The sequence below is a fragment of the Grus americana genome, chromosome 14 (genome assembly GCF_028858705.1).
Source record: "Grus americana isolate bGruAme1 chromosome 14, bGruAme1.mat, whole genome shotgun sequence".
In the NCBI taxonomy this organism is placed as follows: domain Eukaryota; kingdom Metazoa; phylum Chordata; class Aves; order Gruiformes; family Gruidae; genus Grus; species Grus americana.
Genome location: NC_072865.1, coordinates 1820736 through 1844186, shown reverse-complemented (window position 1 = coordinate 1844186; position 23451 = coordinate 1820736). Strand labels below are relative to the sequence as shown.

The 23451-nt window shown below is 42.4% G+C and overlaps 4 protein-coding genes and 1 long non-coding RNA gene across 10 annotated transcripts in view; 3 read left to right on the top strand and 2 right to left on the bottom strand.

Moving 5' to 3' along the window:
- Positions 1-4648: 4648 nt before the first annotated feature.
- Positions 4649-7949, top strand: GDF9 (growth differentiation factor 9). Its single transcript, XM_054841703.1, has 2 exons — positions 4649-5078; positions 6971-7949. The coding sequence occupies exons 1-2, from the start codon at positions 4649-4651 to the stop codon at positions 7921-7923; spliced, it is 1383 nt and encodes a 460-aa protein (XP_054697678.1). The 3' UTR covers positions 7924-7949.
- On the bottom strand, positions 7432-10127 carry LOC129212724 (uncharacterized). Of its 2 annotated transcripts, none has more exons than XR_008579271.1 (3): positions 9185-9896; positions 8576-8718; positions 7432-7471 (listed from the first exon to the last, which is right to left on the bottom strand). It is a non-coding gene; the product is annotated as an uncharacterized LOC129212724 (long non-coding RNA). The 2 variants fall into 2 exon arrangements; XR_008579272.1 differs by lacking the exon at positions 7432-7471 and adding an exon at positions 9968-10127 and having other exon boundaries at positions 7879-8718; positions 9185-9390.
- Positions 10128-10137: 10 nt separating this feature from the next.
- LOC129212721 (cytochrome b-c1 complex subunit 8) lies at positions 10138-10800 on the top strand. The gene is made up of 2 exons (XM_054841701.1): positions 10138-10354; positions 10575-10800. The coding sequence occupies exons 1-2, from the start codon at positions 10201-10203 to the stop codon at positions 10667-10669; spliced, it is 249 nt and encodes an 82-aa protein (XP_054697676.1). The 5' UTR covers positions 10138-10200; the 3' UTR covers positions 10670-10800.
- A 3935-nt stretch (positions 10801-14735) lies between these two features.
- LEAP2 (liver enriched antimicrobial peptide 2) lies at positions 14736-16815 on the top strand. The gene is made up of 3 exons (XM_054841702.1): positions 14736-15006; positions 15399-15538; positions 16529-16815. The coding sequence occupies exons 1-3, from the start codon at positions 14950-14952 to the stop codon at positions 16563-16565; spliced, it is 234 nt and encodes a 77-aa protein (XP_054697677.1). The 5' UTR covers positions 14736-14949; the 3' UTR covers positions 16566-16815.
- A 677-nt stretch (positions 16816-17492) lies between these two features.
- Positions 17493-23451, bottom strand: part of AFF4 (ALF transcription elongation factor 4) — a 52604-nt gene continuing 46645 nt past the window's right edge. For all 5 annotated transcript variants that reach the window (XM_054841696.1, XM_054841694.1, XM_054841695.1 and 2 more), the window contains one exon: positions 17493-22875. In XM_054841696.1, coding sequence (XP_054697671.1) covers positions 22757-22875 — 119 coding nt within the window. In that variant the 3' untranslated portion in view covers positions 17493-22756. The remainder of the gene's footprint in view (positions 22876-23451) is intronic.

The following is a 23451-nucleotide window of genomic DNA, read 5'->3' as shown; positions in this document are numbered from 1 at the left end:
AAAAACAGTTTCTGGACTCCTACCTTGCAGCCACAACTGAACCCTACGGCAGAGATGCTGCAAGAATGGCCAGAACTGTTATTTCATTTAGAAACAATTTTGGGGAAAAAAACCCAAACAAACCTCACATCTGGTATACAGCAATCTACCTGCCCTGTACGCTGCCCGAGGTGAGGTTTGGGGTAACAGCAGCAGGCTCTCCATTTTTCACAATTTGTATTCTTCAGGGCTTGCTTTGCTCTCCAGCCTGTAAAGAAGAGCTTGCCAGGCAGGAAGAAACACCAGGAAAGCTGAAGTGGTAATGAGAAGCTTAGCAAACTCAGCTTTCCACACCAGCACACCAAGGCAAGAAGAAGAATATCCAACATACAACCCTAGCTTCCTAGTGTTTAAAATAGTTTGATCCAATATTTTCTTTCTCCCTTCTGAAAAAAGGGAAGGGAGATAACTCCTGCAATCCTGCCTGCCTGTTTATGAAGAGGAGAAGAAAAAAAAACCCCAATAACCCCAAACAAAAAATCCAACTAGGTTCTATCTACTCATTTACATTTTGTCACTGAATCTTTCTAGATACCCTTAGTATCCAAAATGTACCTGACTATAATACTATATAATTTCACATTACATCTAAACTACACTATTAGATGCTCTCAAAAGCAACAAATCACTGTCTCCAACCCCCCCTCCTCAACAAAACCACACCCTGGGCTGCCCCACAACTTTATATAGAGGGTACAGCTGGGGAGTAAGGCATTCAGCTCACAGACCAGGTGAAAAGTATTCCAACACAAGGGAAAGGCCAAAATCAAGGAGGAAAAGGCAAACCCCAGCCCTGATGGCAGTAGCCCTCAGACCGGATTAAATGTGTTCTGAAACTTGACCCGAAAGCCACAGTTATGGGTGCGTGCGTAGCGCCTCCCTGTAACAGAAAGAGCATGCGCAAATGACAGTTCTGTTCATTAACTTCAGAAGCTTTATTTCAATAAAAAATTAACTATATTAAAGGACTATCTCATCCAGGTTCCACATGGGCAGTCATATTTGTAGCTGTGCACAGAACTTTCCCTGTGTGAAAGCTTTTCAAAGACCTACGTGAAATAAGTTGTCACAGATTTCGCTCTTTGCAGACAGTGCATACCAAAACCTTAACTTTTCTATTTTTGCTATGTGCCTATTGGATGCTATGCAGCCTAGAAATAACGTAAACGGAGTCGTCCCTCTGCTGAAGGGCCCCTCCAGGAACCTTGCTCTGCTACCTACGGTAGCTCTTTTCTGCAGCTCTTGTTTCTTTTCAGAGAATGAGCTCTCATTATTTTTTTAAAGAATATCTGATTACAACAAGGAGAAACCTACTAGTTTTCCACGTGATATTTGCTTAGTAGGTAAAATTATGAGTGCCATACTTTAGCATCGAGTATCTACATTCTTCCCCAATCATCACATGGATGATGAAAAGTAACGTGTGAATGAGTTGTAAACTAAACTCTTGATAAAAAGGAGCTCTAAGAAAGCACTCCAGAAGCACGTACCCTCACGCCAGTAAAACTGAAGAGCTTTGACAAAGATACCGCACCAGTATCCAAACGGCCACCAGCAGCCTAGCAGCAAAGGAAAACCTGGGCTCATTTTCAGTGGCTGAGGGAGGCTGCTGGGTTGCTCTTTGCTCATCTTTTGTTTTCACAACAGGACAAAGGAAAACTTTTCTCACGCTGCTGGCTGTTAAGCCACTAAACTCATGTACTAAATGAACCAACTAACTGATTACCCTGTCAAGAGCGGTTATTAATTCCAGTTGTACAAAGCATTGACAAGGTCACTTCTCCTCGGCGTTATTACACGGTCAGTTTATGGCGACGCCATGTAAGATAACAGGAAGACGACATGCCCAAAGGAATGGGAGCAAGAGCTTGGAAATGTACCACAATTCCGGCTTGGCACTACCTTCCTCTGCATCCTTGAAGAAACCGTCATGTTTATCTTTATTGCTGTGTTTTGGTACAGCAAACTCCATACTCAGACAGAGCTGTTTCATCTATCAGCTAGTATTTTGAAAGACTTGAAAGAGTTATTTATTTTTATTGACCTATAAATAGTACGATAAACCAGAGATAAGGTTTCACTTTTGGTCAGAATATCCTAATCAAATATAGAATGCACGAGATATTAAAATGTTCAGTAAAGTGATACTTCTATAAATCTAGAATTTATTTTCATAAATCTAGAAACTCTATGTAGAAGAATTGAGTATTGGATCATCTATAGCTAGATCTTTTAGCAACAAAGAACAGATACCTACTGTGAGCAGTGGAAGTACAGCTATGATATACCTTAAGCACCAGTATAACACAATTTTTGTATAGTGGGAATCCAGTACTTCAGACACGGATGCCTTAGAGAAGCAGGCAGAGGCAGAGGTTTTTTCTTTTTGGTTGACTCACAACTGTTCCCTTGGCAGAGGAATAAAACAAAATATTATTATGCCACTGGATAAATCCACAGTATTTGCCCAGTCCCCTTAGCTCTACAAGGATATAGTAGAAGACAGTCTTTTTTAGCTAAGGCAGAGAGAGGCCACAGATGGCAATTTTGAAAGCCAAGGGGGAGTGACCCGTCTTGCCGCAGCCCCCTGAGCCAGCCAGCACCCACACCACTAACCGAGGGCAGCTCAGGCTCCGGTTGTCTTCAGGTACAGAGAAAGGGGGAAACACCCCTGGAGGGGGTATTTCTCTTCTGAGCACTCCTTGCTGCCAGGTACACCACAAAGTTCATCTCCTTCCTCTTCTCAGCTTCCTCGCTGGAGTCAACCACCAGGGAATGATCTTTCCTCATCCTGATGCTTTGGGGACCTTGGTGGCCACGTAAACAAAGAAAGATGCCCTCTTGGGCATGTCCTCCTCATGCAGGCTTTTCCCTTGCCTGAGGAACCGAGACAATTATAATTTGTAAGTTTTGCATTATTTTAGGTTCTAAAACCTAATTACCGTGGGAAAAACAGTGTTTCACCATCTCTCTGAAACACATCATCACTTCATCTTACCTACCTATTACAGCAATATCCCGCAGACACCAAAGAATACTTGAGATGCAGTCACGGTTGTGGCTGTGTGCCTTGCTATGTGCATCTATGCCAGGTCCTTACAAAACTATCATTATCCTAGTGCTTGAATGGTTCATAAGTTTGAATATATTCATCCTCAGAGCACCCCTGTGAGGTACAGGACATACCAGTGTACCCTGCTGGCTCCCTCTCACGGGGCCAGCTTCCATTGTTCACCCATTCCATTTTCAAACAAATCTGCATGCTGCCCCTGACGCAAACAGCAGCAATGCTCTCTTATAATCTTCTTTAAATCTCTAAAACTCTCCTCTTCTATGATGCCGTCAAATACAAATAACCATTTGTGTGCTAAGTCCCTTCTCTTGTCCTAATTTAGGTTATAAACTCTCTGGGCAGTTTAGTCCCTATTTATGCAGCCCACAGGAAAATGGGCTTATGGTCCATTAGGGAAATTTCTAGGTTCTATAAATAATGACAATAAAGTGATGGCAAATTAAAACATAAAGAAAACAAATGATATATGCAAAGCTGCATAGGTAGGAGGAGTAGTTTGCAGGAAAAAACAGCAGAAACTGTAGTTACATTGGTTTGATACTAATGTAAAGTGGGACTAATTCAAACTCTCAAGGGAAGGAGCAGATGAGCTTGTTTGGTGCAAGCATGCCTGGCTGAAGGATATATTTTCAAAAGGAATCAAAGTACAGATCACCTTATTCAAAACAGTTTAAACATAGCTGACCTTAGTAGTGACAGTACCCCACTCATCGTAATCAAAACAGCTTTACGAAATCTAGCAGGAAAGGTTATATTGTTTCATATTATGGATTGTTATCACAACTGTCATGAAAACAGATTTTCTTCCCCCTGTATTTTGCTACTTAAATAAAACTGAAACCCATCCCTGTAGTTATGTTCAGCTACAAGAGTTTCTGAGCATTTCTGATGCAATCAATATTACTCCATGTGGAGCCTTTCGGAGCAGACTCCACCGATGGCTGACACTGACTGAAAAAAACACTCTGCTTTTTGGATGCCTCACCTCAGACTGGAGGTAAATACGTGCTGTGTGCTGGAATGAAAACAAATCTGACGGTACTGTAGTCACAGCTCTCTCTCAAGTGGATATTACTGTCTACAGAGAAGTGAAATGTGACAAATACATTAACAGAAAATGAAAAACAGTTTCTTTTTTTTTATTAGCTTATCATTGCTAAAATCAGTAATATTTAGCTTTATATATTTCTGCAACTAAAGATGGATTTAGTTAGATTAGCTAATATTACCTTGTCTCCCCAGCTCCCTCTGGAGGCCGGCACACACTCTCGTTTTGTCATTTACCAAGTGAAAAAGGTTAACCCTCAGAGTAAGGATTTTGTTAGAATACACTGTCATGTGCAAAGGCTCTAGCCCAAAGGCAAGCAAGCATGTGGTTTCAGTAGCCAGCTGCAGATCTTTCCCTTTGGTTTCTAATCAGAAAGAAACCTCCCTCCCATTCCACAGCTGCAACATATATAAGGGATGGGGCTCAGGTACTCTTTTTTTCTTGAATATTTTAGGGGAGGTGTTTTTTTGGCTACAACCCTAAAGAGCATGGAGAGTACTTGGAGAATTTGTGTTTGTTTCTATTGCTGTCTTCACTGGCTTTCTTCTAGCATCCAGTGTTCCCCCCACTCCAGGGGTCATGTAGTCTCTGACAAGACCTCTGGGTTTTTGGTAGCTCCTGAGGATGCTGCCAGTGAGCTAAATCCGTTGTTGCGGCTGCCGAAAGGTGTGAGACGTGGATATGCCCTCCTGCCTCCCCTTCTCAAGGTGCTGTCTGACCGGGGAAACCAGAATTGGGAAAGCGAGGCCCCCAGGCTACAGCCAGACTCCAGAGCCCTTCGGTACATGAAGAGGCTATACAAGATGTCTGCTACCAAGGAGGGAGTCCCAAAGGCTACCAACAGCCACCTCTATAACACTGTTCGACTCTTCACTCCATGTTCTGAATGTGAGCACCACCACGGGGACCTAATGAAAGGTAGGTTAAATGGGGGTTTTCCATGTGTTCTGTGCTTGCAGCATAATATAAAACTGTCTTCTTTCTTTCAAGTTGCTGCTATTTTAATCCTGATTGCTTTTCTCTTAAACTGTAGGAGTTTTTCATAAACTACTTCTCCTTGAATGGCATTATATGTAGGCTTCCCCCCAGTTTGGGAACTGCCACACAAATGGTACTATGTTTTGAGATGATACTGATGTTTCAGGCTGACTAATCTTATGATGAGTCAGAGGAAGCTACAATCAGTTCTAAGTAAAGTAAGGAAAGTGGAAAAAATGGTTAGGCATAATGGACATCATGTTTCCTTCTCCTGCCCATCTTGGTTTTGCTTTTTTCATGGCCATAAAAACACAGCACTGCAACGAGACAAACTGCCAGAATCCCACTGCAAGACGACTTTTCTCCTTACCTTGTACGTTTGCTAGGGAAGAATCCTGACCCAAATGTGTGAATATTCTGAAGGGAAGAGTAGAACCACTTGTAAATCAGGCTCAGGACTGAAAAACTAGGATGTCTGGGCACTTTGTAACATACTGTGCTTTCATGGTTTTCTCCAATGTGGTCTGGTCACAGCCACGGCAGCTAGAAATCCTTGGCCTTTAGCTCGACTTATGTGACTGCTGACAAGTGATCTCGGTGCTCCTGACTTGGATTTTTTCCACCCAGAAAGACAGATAACCTTAAACACAAACATCAGACTTGTGCACAGTAACAGCACATTGAGATTGAGGTGCAGTTAAGAAGTATTCACTATGGAAAAAAAAAATTAAAAACAAACCAATGTTTATGACTAAAATTTCCTGGCATAGTATAATCTACTGATTCAGAAATATACTCACAATTAGCAGTTAATCTCATGATTATATATCCTAAACGTAGTAACAAAGTAGCAGCCCCAATCTGAACCAACTTCCTACAATTATTGAGGCTAGTGAAATTCATGATCATAGAAAAATACATAAATATAGGAAATATAAGTTTATCAATGTCTACAGAGCCCTCACCTGATTTCTTATTATTTGGCCTATGAGTTTGAAGAGATCACTTAATGCCTTTGTGTGGTCAAAAATTAATAACTTGTAATTACAGAAAAAAATACAGTGGTGAGTAGTAAAAAAAGCAATATATTAAACATATACTATGTCCATATCTGGAACACAGGCCAGGAAAGGGGTTCATCAATCTCCAACTAAGATGGAAATTGGAGCCAATTCAACGAATGCCAGAAAATGCTTAACATCATGGGAAAAGATAAGAATAGTGTATTTTCCCATAGGGGTGAGTGAGACAGAAATGTGCATTCAGAATAACTTGGAAGCTCTGGTTCTGTTTCACAAAAGAAAAGTGATGCTTATGAAAGAATGATCACTTGTTTTAAGTAGTGCCAATAAACAAATTTCTGCCTTTCTATTACTCAGACTTGCTGGCAGCTGTTGGTCAAGAGATTTAAACAGGGGAAAAAATGTGAGTAGGAAGACTAACTAGAGTTAATGCTAAAAAGCTCTGAAAGCATTCATTTTAAAACTTTAGCTATTTCATTTCATGGCTTGTATAATCTGGAGCATCTAGTTCCTGTTTCCCCATAGCAACACTGAAGAGACAACTGCTAACTTCCTCCTGTACTGTTTTTTAATGAAATGAATTCTAATACCTCTTAAAAGCATGGGTTTTCTTGATTTCTGTTGTCTTAACTTTTAAATCTCATGTCCCTGACCAAAATAGAAATTCCATACAATAAAAACAAGGGAGGGCATCTAAATTGGTTTCTTCTGCTGCTGAATTATTTCCGCTTATCCACTACATTATAGTATTTGTGTCTAGGTGGAAAATTAAGATGTGCTAACTCTACAGGATTTTGTTTCCCTTCTCAGGAGATGTTCACTCGGTGGATTTACTCTTCAACCTGGATCGTGTTACTGCTCTAGAGCACCTACTCAAGTCTGTCCTGCTCTATTCCTTCGACACATCAGTTCCCATTCCTTCTTCCATTACGTGCATGTGCCATTTATCTGTTAAGGAGCATGATTTTTCTAGCCAAGTATGTCCCAGTGTTTCACACTCTATAGCTTTTAGCCTGCACTTTGAAGTTAGAAAACGCAAGTGGGTTGAGGTTGATGTGACGTCTTTTCTCCAGCCTCTAATTGCTACTAACAGGAGGAATATTCATATGGCTGTGAACTTCACTTGTCTGATGGGCGATCCACCACAGAACACTAAACTGGAGAATCCCATTAATATGGCACTGGTTCCCCCTTCTCTTCTTCTTTATCTGAATGATACCAGCGAGCAAGCTTATCACAGGTGGAACTCACTTAGACACAGAAGGAAAAACCCAGTGCGGCCCAGGCAAAGGAACAGTCTGCGTGTTGATCCTACGGGTGACAAAGGAAAAGAGAATTCACAGGGTAAAAGGGCCTCTCGACAGCGAAGAGCTGAGAATCTGAAAGAAACGCCAGCAACTCCACCTTATAACTTGAGCGAGTATTTCAAACAATTTCTGTTCCCTCAAAACGAGTGTGAGCTTCACAACTTCCGTCTAAGCTTTAGCCAACTAAAATGGGACAAATGGATAATAGCGCCACACCGGTACAGCCCTCAGTACTGCAAAGGTGACTGTCCAAGGGTCGTCGGGCACCGTTACGGTTCTCCCGTACACACCATGGTACAGAACATAATATACGAGAAACTGGACTCCTCTGTCCCAAAGCCCTCCTGTGTTCCTGCTGAATACAGCCCACTGAGCGTCCTGACCATAGAGCCTGATGGCTCCATAGTCTACAAGGAGTATGAAGATATGATAGCTACCAAGTGCACTTGTCGGTAGTGGGTGAACCCTGACTGGTTTTACTCCGGGTTTGGGTATTTTTTGCATTCTCAAAGTATCTGTAACTATAATCAAGTGAATAGCGTTCGTGTAATTCTAATAGCTCTATAAAATCAGTTTGGATTTAGCATGGAGTTAGTAGAAGGTGTTTACATTATAGCACTTATTTTTGTAGCCACTCAGCCTTTCTAGCATGTGAAATTAAATGTAAATAATATCTTTTTATTGGAATAATTTTGCATTTAAAATATGAAAAAGGTTTCACCTACAGATGTCTATTTTAAGCTGTTTTGTTATAGATTTACAAAAAGAAATAAATACCTATCATGCATACCACTAAAATTCAGTGCCTGCTAGTCTTCCTTTTATGTAAAGAAATCTTTGGTATGATGTCTCCAGCAAGTGAACATCTTTAATGTTACTTTCTTAGTTTTTCATTCTTTCTCCCTAAAGCACTTCCAGTTTCCCCAAGCAAGATGATAACTCTTCCTCACAGTTCCATTAAAAAGTTACAAGCTTGTTTCTTGCTTTTCTGTCACACTCTTTGGCCTTTCTCACAACAATGGGTGGTAAGAATTTAAGGAGAGCTGTGTGGTAACTTGTGAAAACCTAAATCACTGAACTATTTGAGTAAGACCCGGCACCAGCTTACTGGTGAGCTGTTAAAACCAGAAAGGCTTGACTTAGTTGAAGAACAAAGCGCAAGCTGTTCCTGGGGTGAGGGCACAGGATTCTACTCGTGGAACCACGCTGCTGCTTGCTTCTGAATTATGAAGAAATGTTCAATGCTGCCAGCTTAAAAAAAAATTAAAAAAGCTTTTAGAAGCCTGCTTTAAATTAGTTTATTTAAATGCTGTTAAGTTGGTTTAGTAGGCTGAAAATGTGGGGTCATAGCCTCATTTCCTCTTACAATAAACTTGTAGGTAACAGTGCCTTAATTCTATATGCTTTCAAATAAAATTTTTACTAGGATTGATTATATTTTCTCCTAGACTTTTCTAGTTTTAAGAACTTTGCCTAAAATGCTGGTTTCAGGTTGGGGACCCAAGCAAGGAGGGCTTTAGATAGGGCTCGCACACAAAAACCTCAGCTTTGGTAGGGTGGGGTTTTGTGGGTTTTTTTGTTTCCTTAATAAAAGGATGCGGAGCAGCACTGTCTTTTCACAACTTGTTAAGAAGAGCCTTTAAAATGATGATTTGCTAATGCATCGATACATAAATGGCTTAACTTCCTTCCGATAAGCCACTTAAACAGACCTTACCCTTCTATCTTGACCTGTGTGATCCACAGAGTGGGAGCTCAGCCTGGGAGAGGATTTCCCTTGTCACGGTGAACTAGTCGATGCTGGTGGGACGCTCCTCTGAGTTTGAAGTACTGCATGGAGGTGCGATGCGATATGATCTGGCTAAGAGTCATATTGCTTCTATATGAATGATGTTGCTAACTGAAGACCGCGTTAGCCTAGAACTGTTGAAGTAAAATCTGCGCTTGCTCTGGCGCTAATTGAAGGTATGTTTGAAATATCAAAAGCTCAAAGCAAATATCTTGATGTCAAACAAAAAAATCCCAGCCCAGAGTTGATACTATATTTGGTTTAAATCAAGTTGCCTAATACAGCGTCACTCCCGCTAATGCCTTTCAAATACTGGGAATTCAGCTTCACTGAGGTGCCAAGAAGGAAAATAAACTTAATTTTTTTCTTTGGCACTGATGGAAAAGCCTCTTTAGGACAAAGTGCTGAAGTCAAGCTAAAGAAACTGCGTTTTTGGGTCAGCTATGAGCAGCTTCAGAAATACACAACCTCAGTAATGGATTAGAGGTCCAGATCACATTTTCCAGAGCAGACTGGTATCGCTACACCATTTTTAGTCTGCAGCGACACTTAATTCTAGTAGTAATTCTAATATTCGTTTGCTGCGGAGGCAGGAAACCATCATCACCACAACAAGGCGACCTCTTCTATGACGATAAACTTATATCTGGTATTAATGAGCGGATTTTTAAGGTGTTCCCCCCCCCGCCCCGAAATCAAAGCGTTACTGACCCGCCTTTGCAACTCCGCACTCAGGGGTTAAATTATCACAATCGCGGTATATAAAGTGTGATTTTAGAGGGGCGGCAGCGGTTACGAAACTCCCTCAGGGTATGAGGGAGAAGACACTGAAGGAACGGCCGCCGCCCGACCCCGGAAGCGGAAGCGGCATCGGAGATGCCGCTTCCGCTTCCGGGGGCGGACGGCGGCAGCAGCCTTGGTGAGGAAGGTGACACCTCGGCGCCATGGGGCTTCATTTCGGTAACCTGGCTCGGGTTCGCCATGTCATTACCTACAGCCTTTCGCCTTTCGAACAGCGAGCTTTCCCCAACGTCTTGTCCCACGGCTTGCCCAACGTCTGGCGGCGTTTCAGCTCCCAGGTTTTCAAGGTGGTGCCCCGTGAGTACGGTGGGAGATGCCTCAGGCCTGGTCTGTGGGATCAAACTCCCCCCCCCCCCCCTTTTTTTCCCCCCCCCCCCTCAGTATCGTTATTTTGGGCATGGGGGGAGGCCGGGACAGGCGTGTGTGTAACGATGGTTTTGTGTAATGCCGTCTTTTGTCGCAGCTCGGTGGTTCGGGCAGTGCTGTGTGATTTGTGAGAGTGGCCTTTCTTTTCCAGCCTTTCTGGGAGCCTATCTCCTTTACTCCTGGGGAAATCAAGAGTTTGAGAGACTGAAGAGGAAGAACCCCGCTGACTATGAAAATGACCAGTAATCAAATTAATAAGGAGGAGATTGTTACCTCACTGTATTATCAACTTCGTCTTGCTGAACTTGTTCCCATGACTAGAAGGGTATGAAGGGGGAGATAAGTCTTGTCTAATAAACTTTAACTTTGCCCTATGACTTTGTGTGAGATCTGTGTCTTGAGATGTTGAAGCTGAGGAGCATCAAATCTCTGTCTGGTTCGCTCCGTGCAAGGAGATAATCCGGCTAAAGTTCTGTGTGCTCAAACGTCTTTATGTTAGAGTGTTTCCAGCCTTTCTGACTCCTTCTTTCTTTGAAATGTGTCTCAGTATAACTAGCGCAGCGAGGGCTGCCTTCAGCTGGAGATGACTTGCAATAACAGCTCATTGCTCCCTTTATCATCACTGGTCGCTTCTTTTTCCTTTGCCCTTGAGATCTGTGAAAACCAAATAGCCCAGCTGATTTGGTATTGCCCGAAATGGGATGAGGTGGCTGGTTGCTCAGGATGGAAGGTGGACTTTGACCTCTGTTCAGAGGCTTGCCCTTCACAAGGAGCCCTGTGCAGAAGACAAGAGGTTTCAGCTCAGTGTAAGAAAGGAATCTCTTACTGTGAGAACTATCAGCTGCTGGAACAACCTCCCCAGGGAGAAGCGAGGCCCCAGCTGGAGGCTTTCAAGACGTGAGTGGACAGGGTGTCAGATAATTGCACCTGGGCTCCTTCCCACCAAAGGTTGGACCAGATGATCTTTCGAGGTCCTTTCCACCCTGGGCTGTTCTGTCACTGTGATTCTGATTACTTAGTTGTCATATTAATGTTAGCTGGATGATTAACTGCAATTCTGCTGTCTGATTAGTGTTAACAGTTTAGAAGCTGCTTCTTGGGACCTGCCGGGAGAAACAAGACTGTTTTCTTCAAGAAAAAACTCCTGAAGATGATTTAGAAACAAATGGTAGTAGTAAAGTTACTTCAGTACGTGACAAGGAAATTCACCCTGTGGCTCTCAGTATATAGACAAGCTTCACTGTTTGAAGTCCAAAACATCTGGCTGGTTCCTTTATCCTTTTTTTTTTTTTCCCCTTACAGTCTTCAGCTGACTGTCCCGAGCTCATACCCCACGCAAAGCCACATGGTTATCTCCCTGTTGTGCTATTCCTGTAGCTGGTACTGAGGGTTTATCTTATCCGCAGGGCAGGATTGACGTTTCCCTGTGTTAGTTTCTCGGTGTGCTCGGGGCTGGGCTGTCTGGAAGACGAAGATGCTCAGTCTCTCACCTCAGGGAGTTGGGGTTGTGCGAGTTTTATAGCTGAACACTTTATTCTTTTGGGGCTCTTAACACGTTTAAAAAGCACGTGATACTAAGCTGAGTCTTAGGGCTGTTCCTCCTGTGCTTTTGTTTACTCCAAGCACAGCCTGAGGTTGGCATAAACAGGAGTAATACAAGTCATCCAGTGCTGCAAGTTGTGCCAAAAATATTCTGTGCTTAAATTTAACTCCGTGTTTCAGTTCGTTGGTATTTTCTCCCCCGCAGCTTAAGCAAGCGGGGAGCAACGAACTGGCTACGATTGCAAGAGCTGGCAAAGATGTCCAGAGGCAGATTTATTCAAAACTTGTACTTGTGTCCTGCTCATTTAGCCTCAAAGAGCACCCACAGCAGCTGGTGGGTACCCTCAATGACAGCACATGTGAACTTGTACGTCAGTAGCTTCGGTAAATTCTCATTTTTCAATGCATTTTGTGCCGGCAGCTCTGCTGAAGGTGAGCAGCTCACCTCAGCCTCTCTCACGAGGTCTCTGCCCCCATTCACAGACAGCTGGACTGTGTCCGAGCCAGCTGACAGACGACTGTAAACAGCGTGGCACCTTCCCCTCAGCCCAGCCGGTGCTCGGCAGCAGCTCAGCCCTGCTGCGATGTCAGCAGCGTGTCAGCAGGCAGGCTGGGCCTCCTCACCCTTTGCTCCACCGCCCCGCCAGCCCTGCCGGTACCGCTGCGCTCACCCAGCCCGCCCGATGCAGAACCTGTCACCAGCAGGGATGGCTCCTGCCCGACGTGCGGCATTCGGCATTGCAGAGTCCAAACAAGGTGTTTAGAAATGTCTCAGGCATCTGATTTATTTCTGTTCTCCCTGTGGTAAATAAGTGGGCAACACAGCAACATTTTGTGTCTTTTTTTTTTGTTTTTTGTTAAAACCTGCATCTTTGCTGTAGCTTTTTACTGGTGTGCTGGACTTGTATACATGGAAACAATTGGTTCAATTTTATTCTTTTTCTCCCAGTTTCTTGTACAGAGTAAACAGATTGCTGCCTGAAAGGGATATGCTGATGTCATCAGTAACCCAGAAAGACACACAATTTTGACCTATCATCACAAAGTACTAGTCTTACCTAGCCAAAAAAAGCTGAGAAACGACGACTTAGGGCACTGCTGTCAGTTGAAAGAGCTGTCATTTCAAATCCTGTGCTCCACAGATGAAGTCAAGGCTGCTGCCACCGCCTCTTGTTTGCCTTCCTCTGTTCTATACTACTGCCTGGCAGAAATAACGGAAATTAGAACTCAGATGCACGGAAAGAAAGGACTTCATGGGGAAAACAATTGAGATATTCACAGCCAAATGTAAAAGAAACTTTTAAGCTTGGCTATTTGATGTGCCACGATTTATTGTCCCATTTCCTTCCCTTCACAAGACCGAGGAAGGTGAAATAACGAAGGGTTTGATTCCTCCTCCCGGGGAAGCACAACAAACAGGGCAGAGGAAAGGGTGTAAGAACCACAGGAACAGGTAGGAAAGGAACAAATTTTCCAATAGCGGTTGTAGACAATGTGCTGGGAAGGGTTTTTATTTAATCCCAGGGAAGTTTGGGCTAAGGGGTAATCATCTGTAGACAGGAACCTGACAACTTGGCATTATCTTAATCTAAGTAACTTGCCTTGCCTTCCACGCTGGCACTTAGGCCTCCATATTAAGCAATCACAGAAAATGGGAGCCTATTGCATCCAGACTTGTATTTATTTACAATTTCGCTAAAACATAGTTCACCATTTTATACAGTAGCTTCCTACTTGAAGTAACTCAAAACATAGCGTGCTCCAAAACCTACACATACTTGACACAAATAAATTGGTATTCTTGTTACATTACTCTGCAGTATCAAAATTCTCGTACCTGACAGACACGGCATACGTGGGACAGATGTGGGAGCCCGATACGCAAGATCTCATGGAGGAGGAGGAAAAGCAAGGACCAGCAATGTTACCAAGACTGGTAACCTTACACATACGCTTCTCCCACTTGTCCCCACGTGTGTAAGCAGAGAGGATTATAGAGGAGAGGAGAGGTAGCAGATAGCTGCTCTTAAACGTTCTTTTCTCTAGGCTGTCGCAATCTCATTTCACAATGGAAAAAATTAAGATTCCTCTTAATTACAAACCACCCATCCACATCAAGGGAAGCTGTCGGCACCTTCCAGAAGACTCCTCGTGAGTCCCAGTGTGAGGTACGCGGGCAGACTGGAGCAGACGGCTCAGCCAAAGAAACCACTGTCTTGCCGCACGGAGCAACGCAGCTCCAGAAAACCCTCACATGGGTCTCTTCTACTTCAGGGATTAGCTATCTCGAGATTATTATCTTTTAACTATGCATTAGAATCTGTGGAAGAAGAGGTCTATTATTTATTGTGCATAAGGGACTTTTTACATTCCAAAACCCATCTGAAAAGCATTATGTCTGCTTTTCAAGCACCACGTGCATGGAAAGGAGGGTTAAGTAACTTCCTTGTGATTCTTTCATGTACCAAGAATAAGAAGCAGAATCAAAAGCATGAGTCTGCTCCAAATAAGCTTGATAAGACAATAGTTGCCTCCAGCTGACAACTCAAAGCTGCACACACTGTGACTGTCGCAGAAGTTAAATAAGGTTATGGCTTTTGATCTTTACCATAATAGCTTGGGCCAACCACCCTTTTGCTTGCAAATACTCCATGGAGTTCTGGTAACACGTTAGGTAGGTTTTAAAAAAAGGAACAGTTGGCACAACGGGTAAGCTGACCAGACAAAGTACAAGTGGAAGGAGAGTAAATCATTAGCTAGATAGACAGGCCTTGAACTAGATCACTTCAGCAGATGCTAACTTAGTAATTCCCTCTTGCTCCAAAACGAACTTTGTTCCTGTAATGACTGACAGCTGATGCAACGATAAGAGAATGGAGTCTATAAAAATCTAGCTGAAGCCTGGGAAGTTCTATTTGGGGCTCTTCCTACCTCCTCCGCCCAAGGCTGGTCCTGCGGTCGAAGTGACAGCTCATACCGTGAAGATGCACTGTTGGAAAATGATGGCAGTCTTGTTGCTCTGCTCACTGCTGCTCAGCCAGGTAAATAGAGATAACTATTTAACATGCTAATTCAAATGGTCAGGTAGTTAATAAAAAGCATTAGGATTTGCATTAATAAGAACAACTGGCAGGAGTTTGAGGTGACAGTAGAGCTCTTTGAGAGGACAGCAGAGTAACTGCCTAGTGAATGCTGGGTTACTCAGACATACCTCAGCAAGTCATTCTGCCTTCCCTCCCAAGAAGATTAAAACACATAGTTAATTTTTATACTACTTTGGGGTTAGGATATAAACAACTATAATGGAGCATGCTATGATCTAGAAACAAGAAAGATTTCAAGTTCCCCACGTGAGAGTCTTGACCTCAGCATCAGAACGAGCGAGTGCCTTCGGCTGCTGCGCGTTCTGACAGTCACACTCCAACTCTTTCAGACAGACTGTGCTTCCTTGCACCACCAACAGCCTCGGCTAACGAGACAGAGGCGGATGACGCCTTTCTGGAGAGGAGTCTCGCTGAGACCCGTCGGAGCCTCATGCAGGGATAACAGCGAATGCATTACAATGCTGTGCAGGTAACTCGTCCTCATCAATGCTCAGGCTCATCGACACTTGGAATTCTGTTATGCAGAGGAAGTTCCCACTTATTCTCACCCAAACAAGATACAGAGTTAAGTCTGCGCATAAAAAGGATACCAGGAATAGGGATGGGGCAATAGATTTAGACCTCTTTTGTAAGCAAGGCAAACAGAGCAGAGTCCAAGTGCCCCTGATTACGAGCCTTAGTCCTCTCACTGCAACCCCAAATAACCCGTCTTTTCAAAAGAGAACAGAGGATTCCAGACAGCTAAGTAATCACTTAGACACCTCAAAATGAATCCCTCTTAAAGCCAATACTGTTCTCTTTAAAGCATATATTAATTTGGAGCAGTATCTTATCCTAAATTAACTCCTTTGTGGTGATCACTTAAGCTCATAGTTTAAAAGACAACTAAAATATCAAAAGCAGTTTAGCCTCATGAACACTAGACAGGAGCAAATTGTCCAACTACGTATAGCTGATTAGTTAAAATTACTACTTAGTTGCTGAAAGCTGATTTTGTGTGGCACCTACTGTACAAACACCAGAAAGCAGAGAGAGACGGGGCAGAATATATCGGTAAACGTAACAGGACACGGCGGTCGGGCCGCTATTTTGCATCCATTTGAAATGCATCCTTTGGCTCTACTGAGTAACATAGGTGAACTCTAAGAGCAGCTACAGGAAGGGAAGGGCAGAAAGGGATTTCTAGTGTGTGTAATCTCTACACCCCAGCCCGACCGTGCAGCCCTGGCAACAGGCGTTTGGGAGTCCTTACGCAAAGCAAAGAACAGAAAATGAATCAGTACAGCGAACAGAGTTAGAGAGGCGAATACAAAGTGCTCGGCTACACGAGCCGAACAGCAGCCCTGCTGCAACGGCTGGGCAAGAGGAGCGCTGCTAGGGATGTACCTGAGGATGTCCGTCCGAGCCTGGCACAGCCGGCAGCCCGAGCCGTCGGTGCTCATGGTGTTTTGTTTTCCAGGAAGAACCGCTGTTTCCTTAGAACAGCCTCGGAGTGACCTGCCACGATGAAGAACACCATCACTGTTACTGCTAACAATGCTCCACTCTACTTGGGAAATATTTATTGGCCGTTGGAAAGCTAGGACAGTGAATGAGCAATAAGTGTATTTAACATTTCTGTCGTACGAACCGATAAAAGGACTTCAAAGAGCTTGAGACCGTTTTCTAACCCAGGCTGTATCTCTGCAGCTCACCCTTCAGGATGACTCTGGCCAAGCTCAATAAAAGGACTCTGCATCTCGTGTTCGTTTTGGTTTTTTGTAATGGTTCCTTTTTTATTATTTTTTTTAAGGTGTCAATTAAAAATTTATATTCAGCAAACCACCTTGGTTTTCCTTGTATCCTGTGAGCAAAGCGTACGGTGAGTGCACAGCTGGCGTTCCGAGTAGGAGTGCTTAATTCAAACCGGACTTTAGACATTTATCCTTCAACCTGGCAAGTGCACAAAGTAGATCATGCTTCCATCTCATTTCAGTCCCAACCGCTGAACTCTTATCAGCGCTTCAGATAAAGGCCTGTCAGAAAGAGGGAGCCAACAAACTGATAATACTGATAGCATTTTCAATATCCCAAATATAGCTGGCGATAACTGGAAGGAAAAGTATTTACTTTTAATTACTTCTATCAAATTTACTTAAATAACTGTCCTAGACCGACTTTTGCAACTGAAGCATCTCCCACTTTAAAATAAATTGATCAAAATCCCATTTTGATCTGTTGCACGTTAACTCGGAGGGCTGAAAGAAACAAAACCACTTTTGATTAGACAAATACCAACCAGTCTGGGACACAAATACTTTCAGATACAAACAGATATTTTCCTTTTGTTATACATAGAGCGCTGGGACCAAAAAAGAAAACTCTGCTTAAAAACGCAGTACCAGGGAGGAGAACGCCCAAGCAACAGATACGAGCACAGTGGGTTTGAAGTTTAATACAGAAAATCTATTTGATATTTATTAAACTTAGTTTCTCCAGTTACAGTTTTGCATTGTACAAAGCATTTTAATGACACAGTAGTTAAAAAGATCTTTACAAATTGAAATGTGATACCCTTTTCTCCAAATATTTTAATTGCCATAAATTTGTTTAAAAATACACATTAAACGCATGTTTCAGACACTAAACTTTCTATAATCTCAATACCACAAAATACATAGAATATACTATACAGATGTGGAAAAAATCTAGTTAGTATATAATACTTTGCTCACCATTAACAGCTTTATTACGTGAAATGCACATACTGACTTAGAAATCCTAATTTTGAGCCCCAAAGTACCCTTTGAAATTTCAAATGTATTGCAACAAATAAAATCACAGTTGGTTTTTTTTTTTTTAGGTTTTGGTTGAAGACAGGTGCCTAAATATTTTGATAGAAAACAAAATGTAACACATGGACTTGTCATGTACAAAGCGTATAACAGAGACATCCCATTGGTTACTAACAGTACCTTCCTGTAGGATTAATAAGGGCTTCATTTAGAAGTGACAGGTTAAAAGTTACCTTCCCCCCCACAAGCCCTCCCCCAAAAGAAAAACCCTTCTGCACCAAATAATAATTTCAAATAAGATAAAGGATTTCTTTAATAAATATATAAGCACTTTATCCTCCATATACAAAATTTCTTAAAACAATTTAAAAGGGGGGGACCAGATACAAATGTCGGGAACTGTGCTTGCAAAAGTCATGCCTGGTCCTTAGAGTTGAGTTTTGGGGTGTGTAACGCCAACGCAGCCCAAGGCAGACGCTGCAGGAGCACTGTGCGCCCAGCCGCAGCAGCCACTGGGGCCGCGTACAAAGACCGAAGATGGGGAACACTGCATTCCGGTTTGCCTGTATCAGCTCCGTTAGCACGCGTGGAGACTTACACCAGGAACGGATACACTTCCGTTAAGTTTCAGAGGAAATTAAGACAGGTGAAGCGCTGACATAAAGACAGCCTACATAAACTCCATGCTGTACCGCAGCATTTCACATTGCTCCGGATGGCGTATTCGAGCGAAGCTCCGCCGAGCGCTGGCAGAGCGCGGAGCCGAGGCGGTGCCAAGGGCTGACCCGGCACAGACCAGAGCTCTGCGCTGCCACGCTCGACCGAGAGAAGAATTCACCCACCGCACAGCCCACCCTTCCCTCCCCGCGTCCCCCCGCCCCGGCGCCGCTGTTCGCCCCGGCATCACAGCAGCGGAGACCGATTCCTCGAAAAGTAAAGGAGCTGCACACGCATCACGATTCCCTGATTGTTCGAGTTTACGTAACTTGCCTACTTAGGAAATTCGTCTCCTGGAATAGGTCGGGATTTGCTTTGGCTGCTCTTTGCAGTAGCTTTGGCTACTCTTTACACTTAAAGATGCCTAACGTGAACTTTGTTCCACGGAAACACGGGGGTTTCCGTAACACTGATTCCTCAGATGGAGTAATTTAAACCCTGACCAAAGTATTTGTCAGAAATCTAAGAATTTGGAAGCTGTTTACTCCCCAATGGGTAATTCAAACTTGACTTGCTCAGGCCCTTTTCTATCTGCCTCAGTATAAACACTGCAGTGACAGCACGGATCTGGTAGGTACGTGAAATATTAAATACAGCAAAGGTAGTCTCTCTTTCCAGTAGTTTGCCACTTTGGCAAACTACATATTTATCTGCCTACGGCTTTATTTTACTTGCCCCAGGCAAGCGCTACATTATTTCCATAAAGTACTGACTCTCTGTATGTTGGGGCCATTCATAAATACATTTCAGGGCATTTTTTTTTTGTTATCACAGCAATCAAGCCTCAGCAATCTAAAGGAATATACATTGCACTCCTGTATAATATGCAAGATTTATCACCGATAAGATGGTGATTCAGCACTCAATAAATAATATATCAATATAGTCAGTTGCACCATAATCTAAAAACAAGTATAACATATACTTTGGACAGACTGAGTTCATATATATATACATATATATTAAAAGACACATACAGTACAAATTGCATACTGCCATCAAAAGCCAAGAAGAGCCATCCGTATGCTCTGCTTTATGGCTAATAGTTTCAAATCAAAATAAAAGTCTCGGGCTGTTTTACTCTGGTGTCCTGAAGATTTGTTTAGAATTATAAATGGTTGCACCTTATCACCTAGGAACCTGCAAGTCTGACAGCAAATTCAAATAGTTTTGATATCTGAGCAAGCCTAGTCTGATTAAGCCATTTTTAAGATTCACCAACTGGGACCGCGTTCAGTGAGGGAATTAAAATTACGGCGTTGATATGTATTGAATATACAATCGTCTCGGGAATCATTTCGGAAGCTAGGAGTTCGGGATTCCCTCGTTAGTCACTAGTGCGACGTGCGTTAGTCCTGAAGTGAGGTGCATTTCCACTGCGGTCGTGTCGAGGTACGAAAGGACAGGTTTAGACCGTTCGCCTGCACTTCGGCAGAGGGATGGAAGCCTATTTCACCTTTTTGCATTTTTTTTTTTTTTTTTTTAAGCTAAGAAATCTGACAAAGCACAGAAGTCTCGGAAACAATGGTAAGTCCCAAATTAAGATATGCTTTTGGAATCGCAAAGTTTAAACATATCTGTTTGAAATAGCCACAGATGTGTAAGGCATTTCTTTTCAGTTAACAAGACCATTGCATATCTCCGTACAGACAGAAGACCCGGGACAGTACTCGAGAGGGTATTTTACTACGAAGTATATACTATTTAGGTGGGACACTTTCAACCAGTTCAGGTCCACATTTTGACACGATGTAAAAAGTCTTCCGGTCACTTGAAGACAATTTTGTAAGATCCACTGATGTAGGGACAAGCGATACATTTTTCAGAGACCAATTTAAGCGTGACACCAAAAGGTATTTGTGGGACTCTAGCTGAGGAAAACAAATTCCCAGAGATGAGACCATTCCTGCTACCAGTAATGGTAACTGTGCACGAAGGAGCAAGCCAAAAAACAGCCATGCTGGCTAGTGCAGCACTACACAAAAAATAAACTATGGATGCAACTTCTAAGAAGGTATTTTTTATATAGCGTCAAAAGTGTGCTAGGCACTTTAGAGTATTAAAGGAAAAGTAGTTGACAGTGTCCCATTAACCAAGATGCGGAGTTTGAGGGTACAGAGTTCCGTCTCGAACAGCAAACACTAACAGAAATGTGACCTTGCACAGTGATTCAATAAAAAGAATGCTCCGACAGACCTGCCGAGTAAATTCAGCTCTTGTGGAAAAAGTCACAGGTCTGTTAACCGTGTATCCATTTGTACGTAGCAAAGCTTTTCTGGAAGTACAAAACACGCTGGAACGCAAAGGAAGCTCTATGAATACGCAGCTACCTTTTAGTAGGTTACTAATTTGCAAAACTTCTAAACTCTTAAAGCCCATAGGACATACTGCAGTACTAAGTAGCGTAGAATTCTATTCCTTCTCTCGAGGTTGCCGTGATTTTGGCACTTAACTACAACTACACAAAAAATTTAGTGCAATAATTTTCCTGAACATGCACGTTCATATCTGGTACAGAATAAAGGGTTAAATGGGAGAGAAAACAAAGCAGCATTCCACAATCTCACTCCAAAGGATTCAGAGTTTGACTCTTCAGAAGGAGACCACCGCAATGAGAAGTCAGGTTGTCTGACAGACACTAGTTCTTTTGGAAAGGAAATGGAATTTTACCAAAGTACTGCAGAAGACCACTGCATACAGTATACCTGGTCCTGCTGTAAAACATCTTGTAAACAGTTCATAAAATCTTCATCTAAAAGTAAGGCATAAGGCACACCAGACATGTTAGGGGCACTAAGCAATACTGAAAGCAGTAGCATTTGAAACCTCTTACTCGGACAAGCACCTTACGTGGAAAGGTACTTTGGTTTACACGTTTTGAGAGCAGTCAGCTGCAACTCCACGAACCACTTCTGTTGCACCGAGTCGCTCCCTTGCGAGTATTATGCTCCACCAAACATTAATGGGACCTTCATTAACACGGGGTAAATACAAGTTTTAAATCCATTCTGCATCAGAACAGTCGAATTCCCTGGAATAGCAGGTGTGCTCCCACCCCACCGCGGCTGTTGCACTCTCATCCTGTAGTGTCCATCACCTATCAGACCCTAAAAGGAAAAAAATGGACCTCGATTTCTACTTAAGATTCCTGGTTTCTCAGTCAATGGAAAAGATGCAAATGACAGTTCTGGTAGGAATTTAACTACTGTTGGTTTCTTAACCACAAAGTTCACCGATTTTGTAAGCGTCTAGAAATGACAAGCAAGGAAAACAAAACGTATTTTAAATGAAGAGACACAAAAAAAGCACAAGATTGTCCATTTCAGAAACCTTTCCTGTATGCATCGCACCTATCAGACTGAAGTTCATTCCTACACCATTACTTCGGTATTACATTAAATGCAAATTACTGTAATGTTTTGTGATTCTTATAGTGTTAATTGACGTTTCGAAACTGCCTTGAAAACAATCCAAGACAGATCCAGCTAAATACTTTTCCATATAAATTTCTTTATAATTAATTTAAATGAAGCATCTTAATACGTAGAAGAATATCTGAAACTTTTCTATTTAGTACAAATTCTGCAATAATAAATCTGAAGTTGTCATTTATTAGTTGACTCATAGGCATTAGGCATGAAAAGTATGGTGTCCCTACACGTTAGAACCTATCAACCCTAGTTCCTTTTACAGGCTCTACCACCACAAGACATTACAGAGTAACAAAGCTCACAAAGTACTTAAATAAAGTGTCTATGTTTAATTTCTGCTAAGTACTCGAACAGGTAAATTTAGGGAAGAAATAGCTAAAAACTGCCCCAAACCGGGCTTTTCAAAATTAAAATTAAAAAAATTAAAATAAATAGGATTTAAACGGACTATTTATGCATTATGACTGGAATTCCAATGATCTATCCATGATAGATCAGCAAAACTACACTTTTATATGTAGCAAATTTTAAAATATTTAAATAACTTAAAACGGGAATACTGAAGAAGTCCATTAACCAGATCATTTGGGGTTAAAACACAAAACACAAATGAGGATGGGAGACGTGAAAGCATTCCTTGCTCTTAGTGTCAACTAAGCAATGTGTTATGGCAGTCTTCCTTATTGACATGACACAGTGTTGTGGAGATAAATCAGAGGCAGCGAGAAAAACGTGTTCGATTTTCCATTCCTTCAGTTCAAAATATCACTTGGCATCCAGGCGCAACCAATGTAATCCCTGACGGGTGTAACGCACTAGGTCTGTCATGATGCTTGAATTAAAAATCAGAGGGCCCATAACTTTATCCAGTTCAGCAAAGAACTCTAGAACAACAGAAACACAGGTTAAACTATGCACGTATTTTTATATGGGAAATATTACACCCAAACTCCCCATCTTTTCAGTACGAGCCTTTTAGAGTAAGACAGACAGCAGAAAAGAAAGATGGCCGAACGATGGAAGAATAAAAATGAAGGGAAAAGGTCCTTTCTAATCAATTTCTTTACTCTTTTGCAGAAGACTGGTTGAAAAGAATAATTAAGAGTATGGTTAAACTATTGTAAAACTTCCCTGGCCTTCCCCCTCAAATGGGTACTGCACTTAAGAACTGCATAAATGGAAATGGACCAAGTTCCTCTTCCTACACCTAACATTCTGCAGGAAACGCAACAGAGATTTTTATCTTTTTTAAACACATAGCTGGTAGGAAACATTACATCTCCAACACCACCTTGAGAACCAACACAACCTGCGCGGGGTATCACCGCAATCGAAGGTATAACTTTCCATCTTAGTTCTGCAGAGGACCAGAACTTCTGGTTCGGCACCCTGTGCACATCAACCAAAGATTCAACTCCAAAATTCAAAGCCTATGAGCATTTCAGCACACTCGGATACAT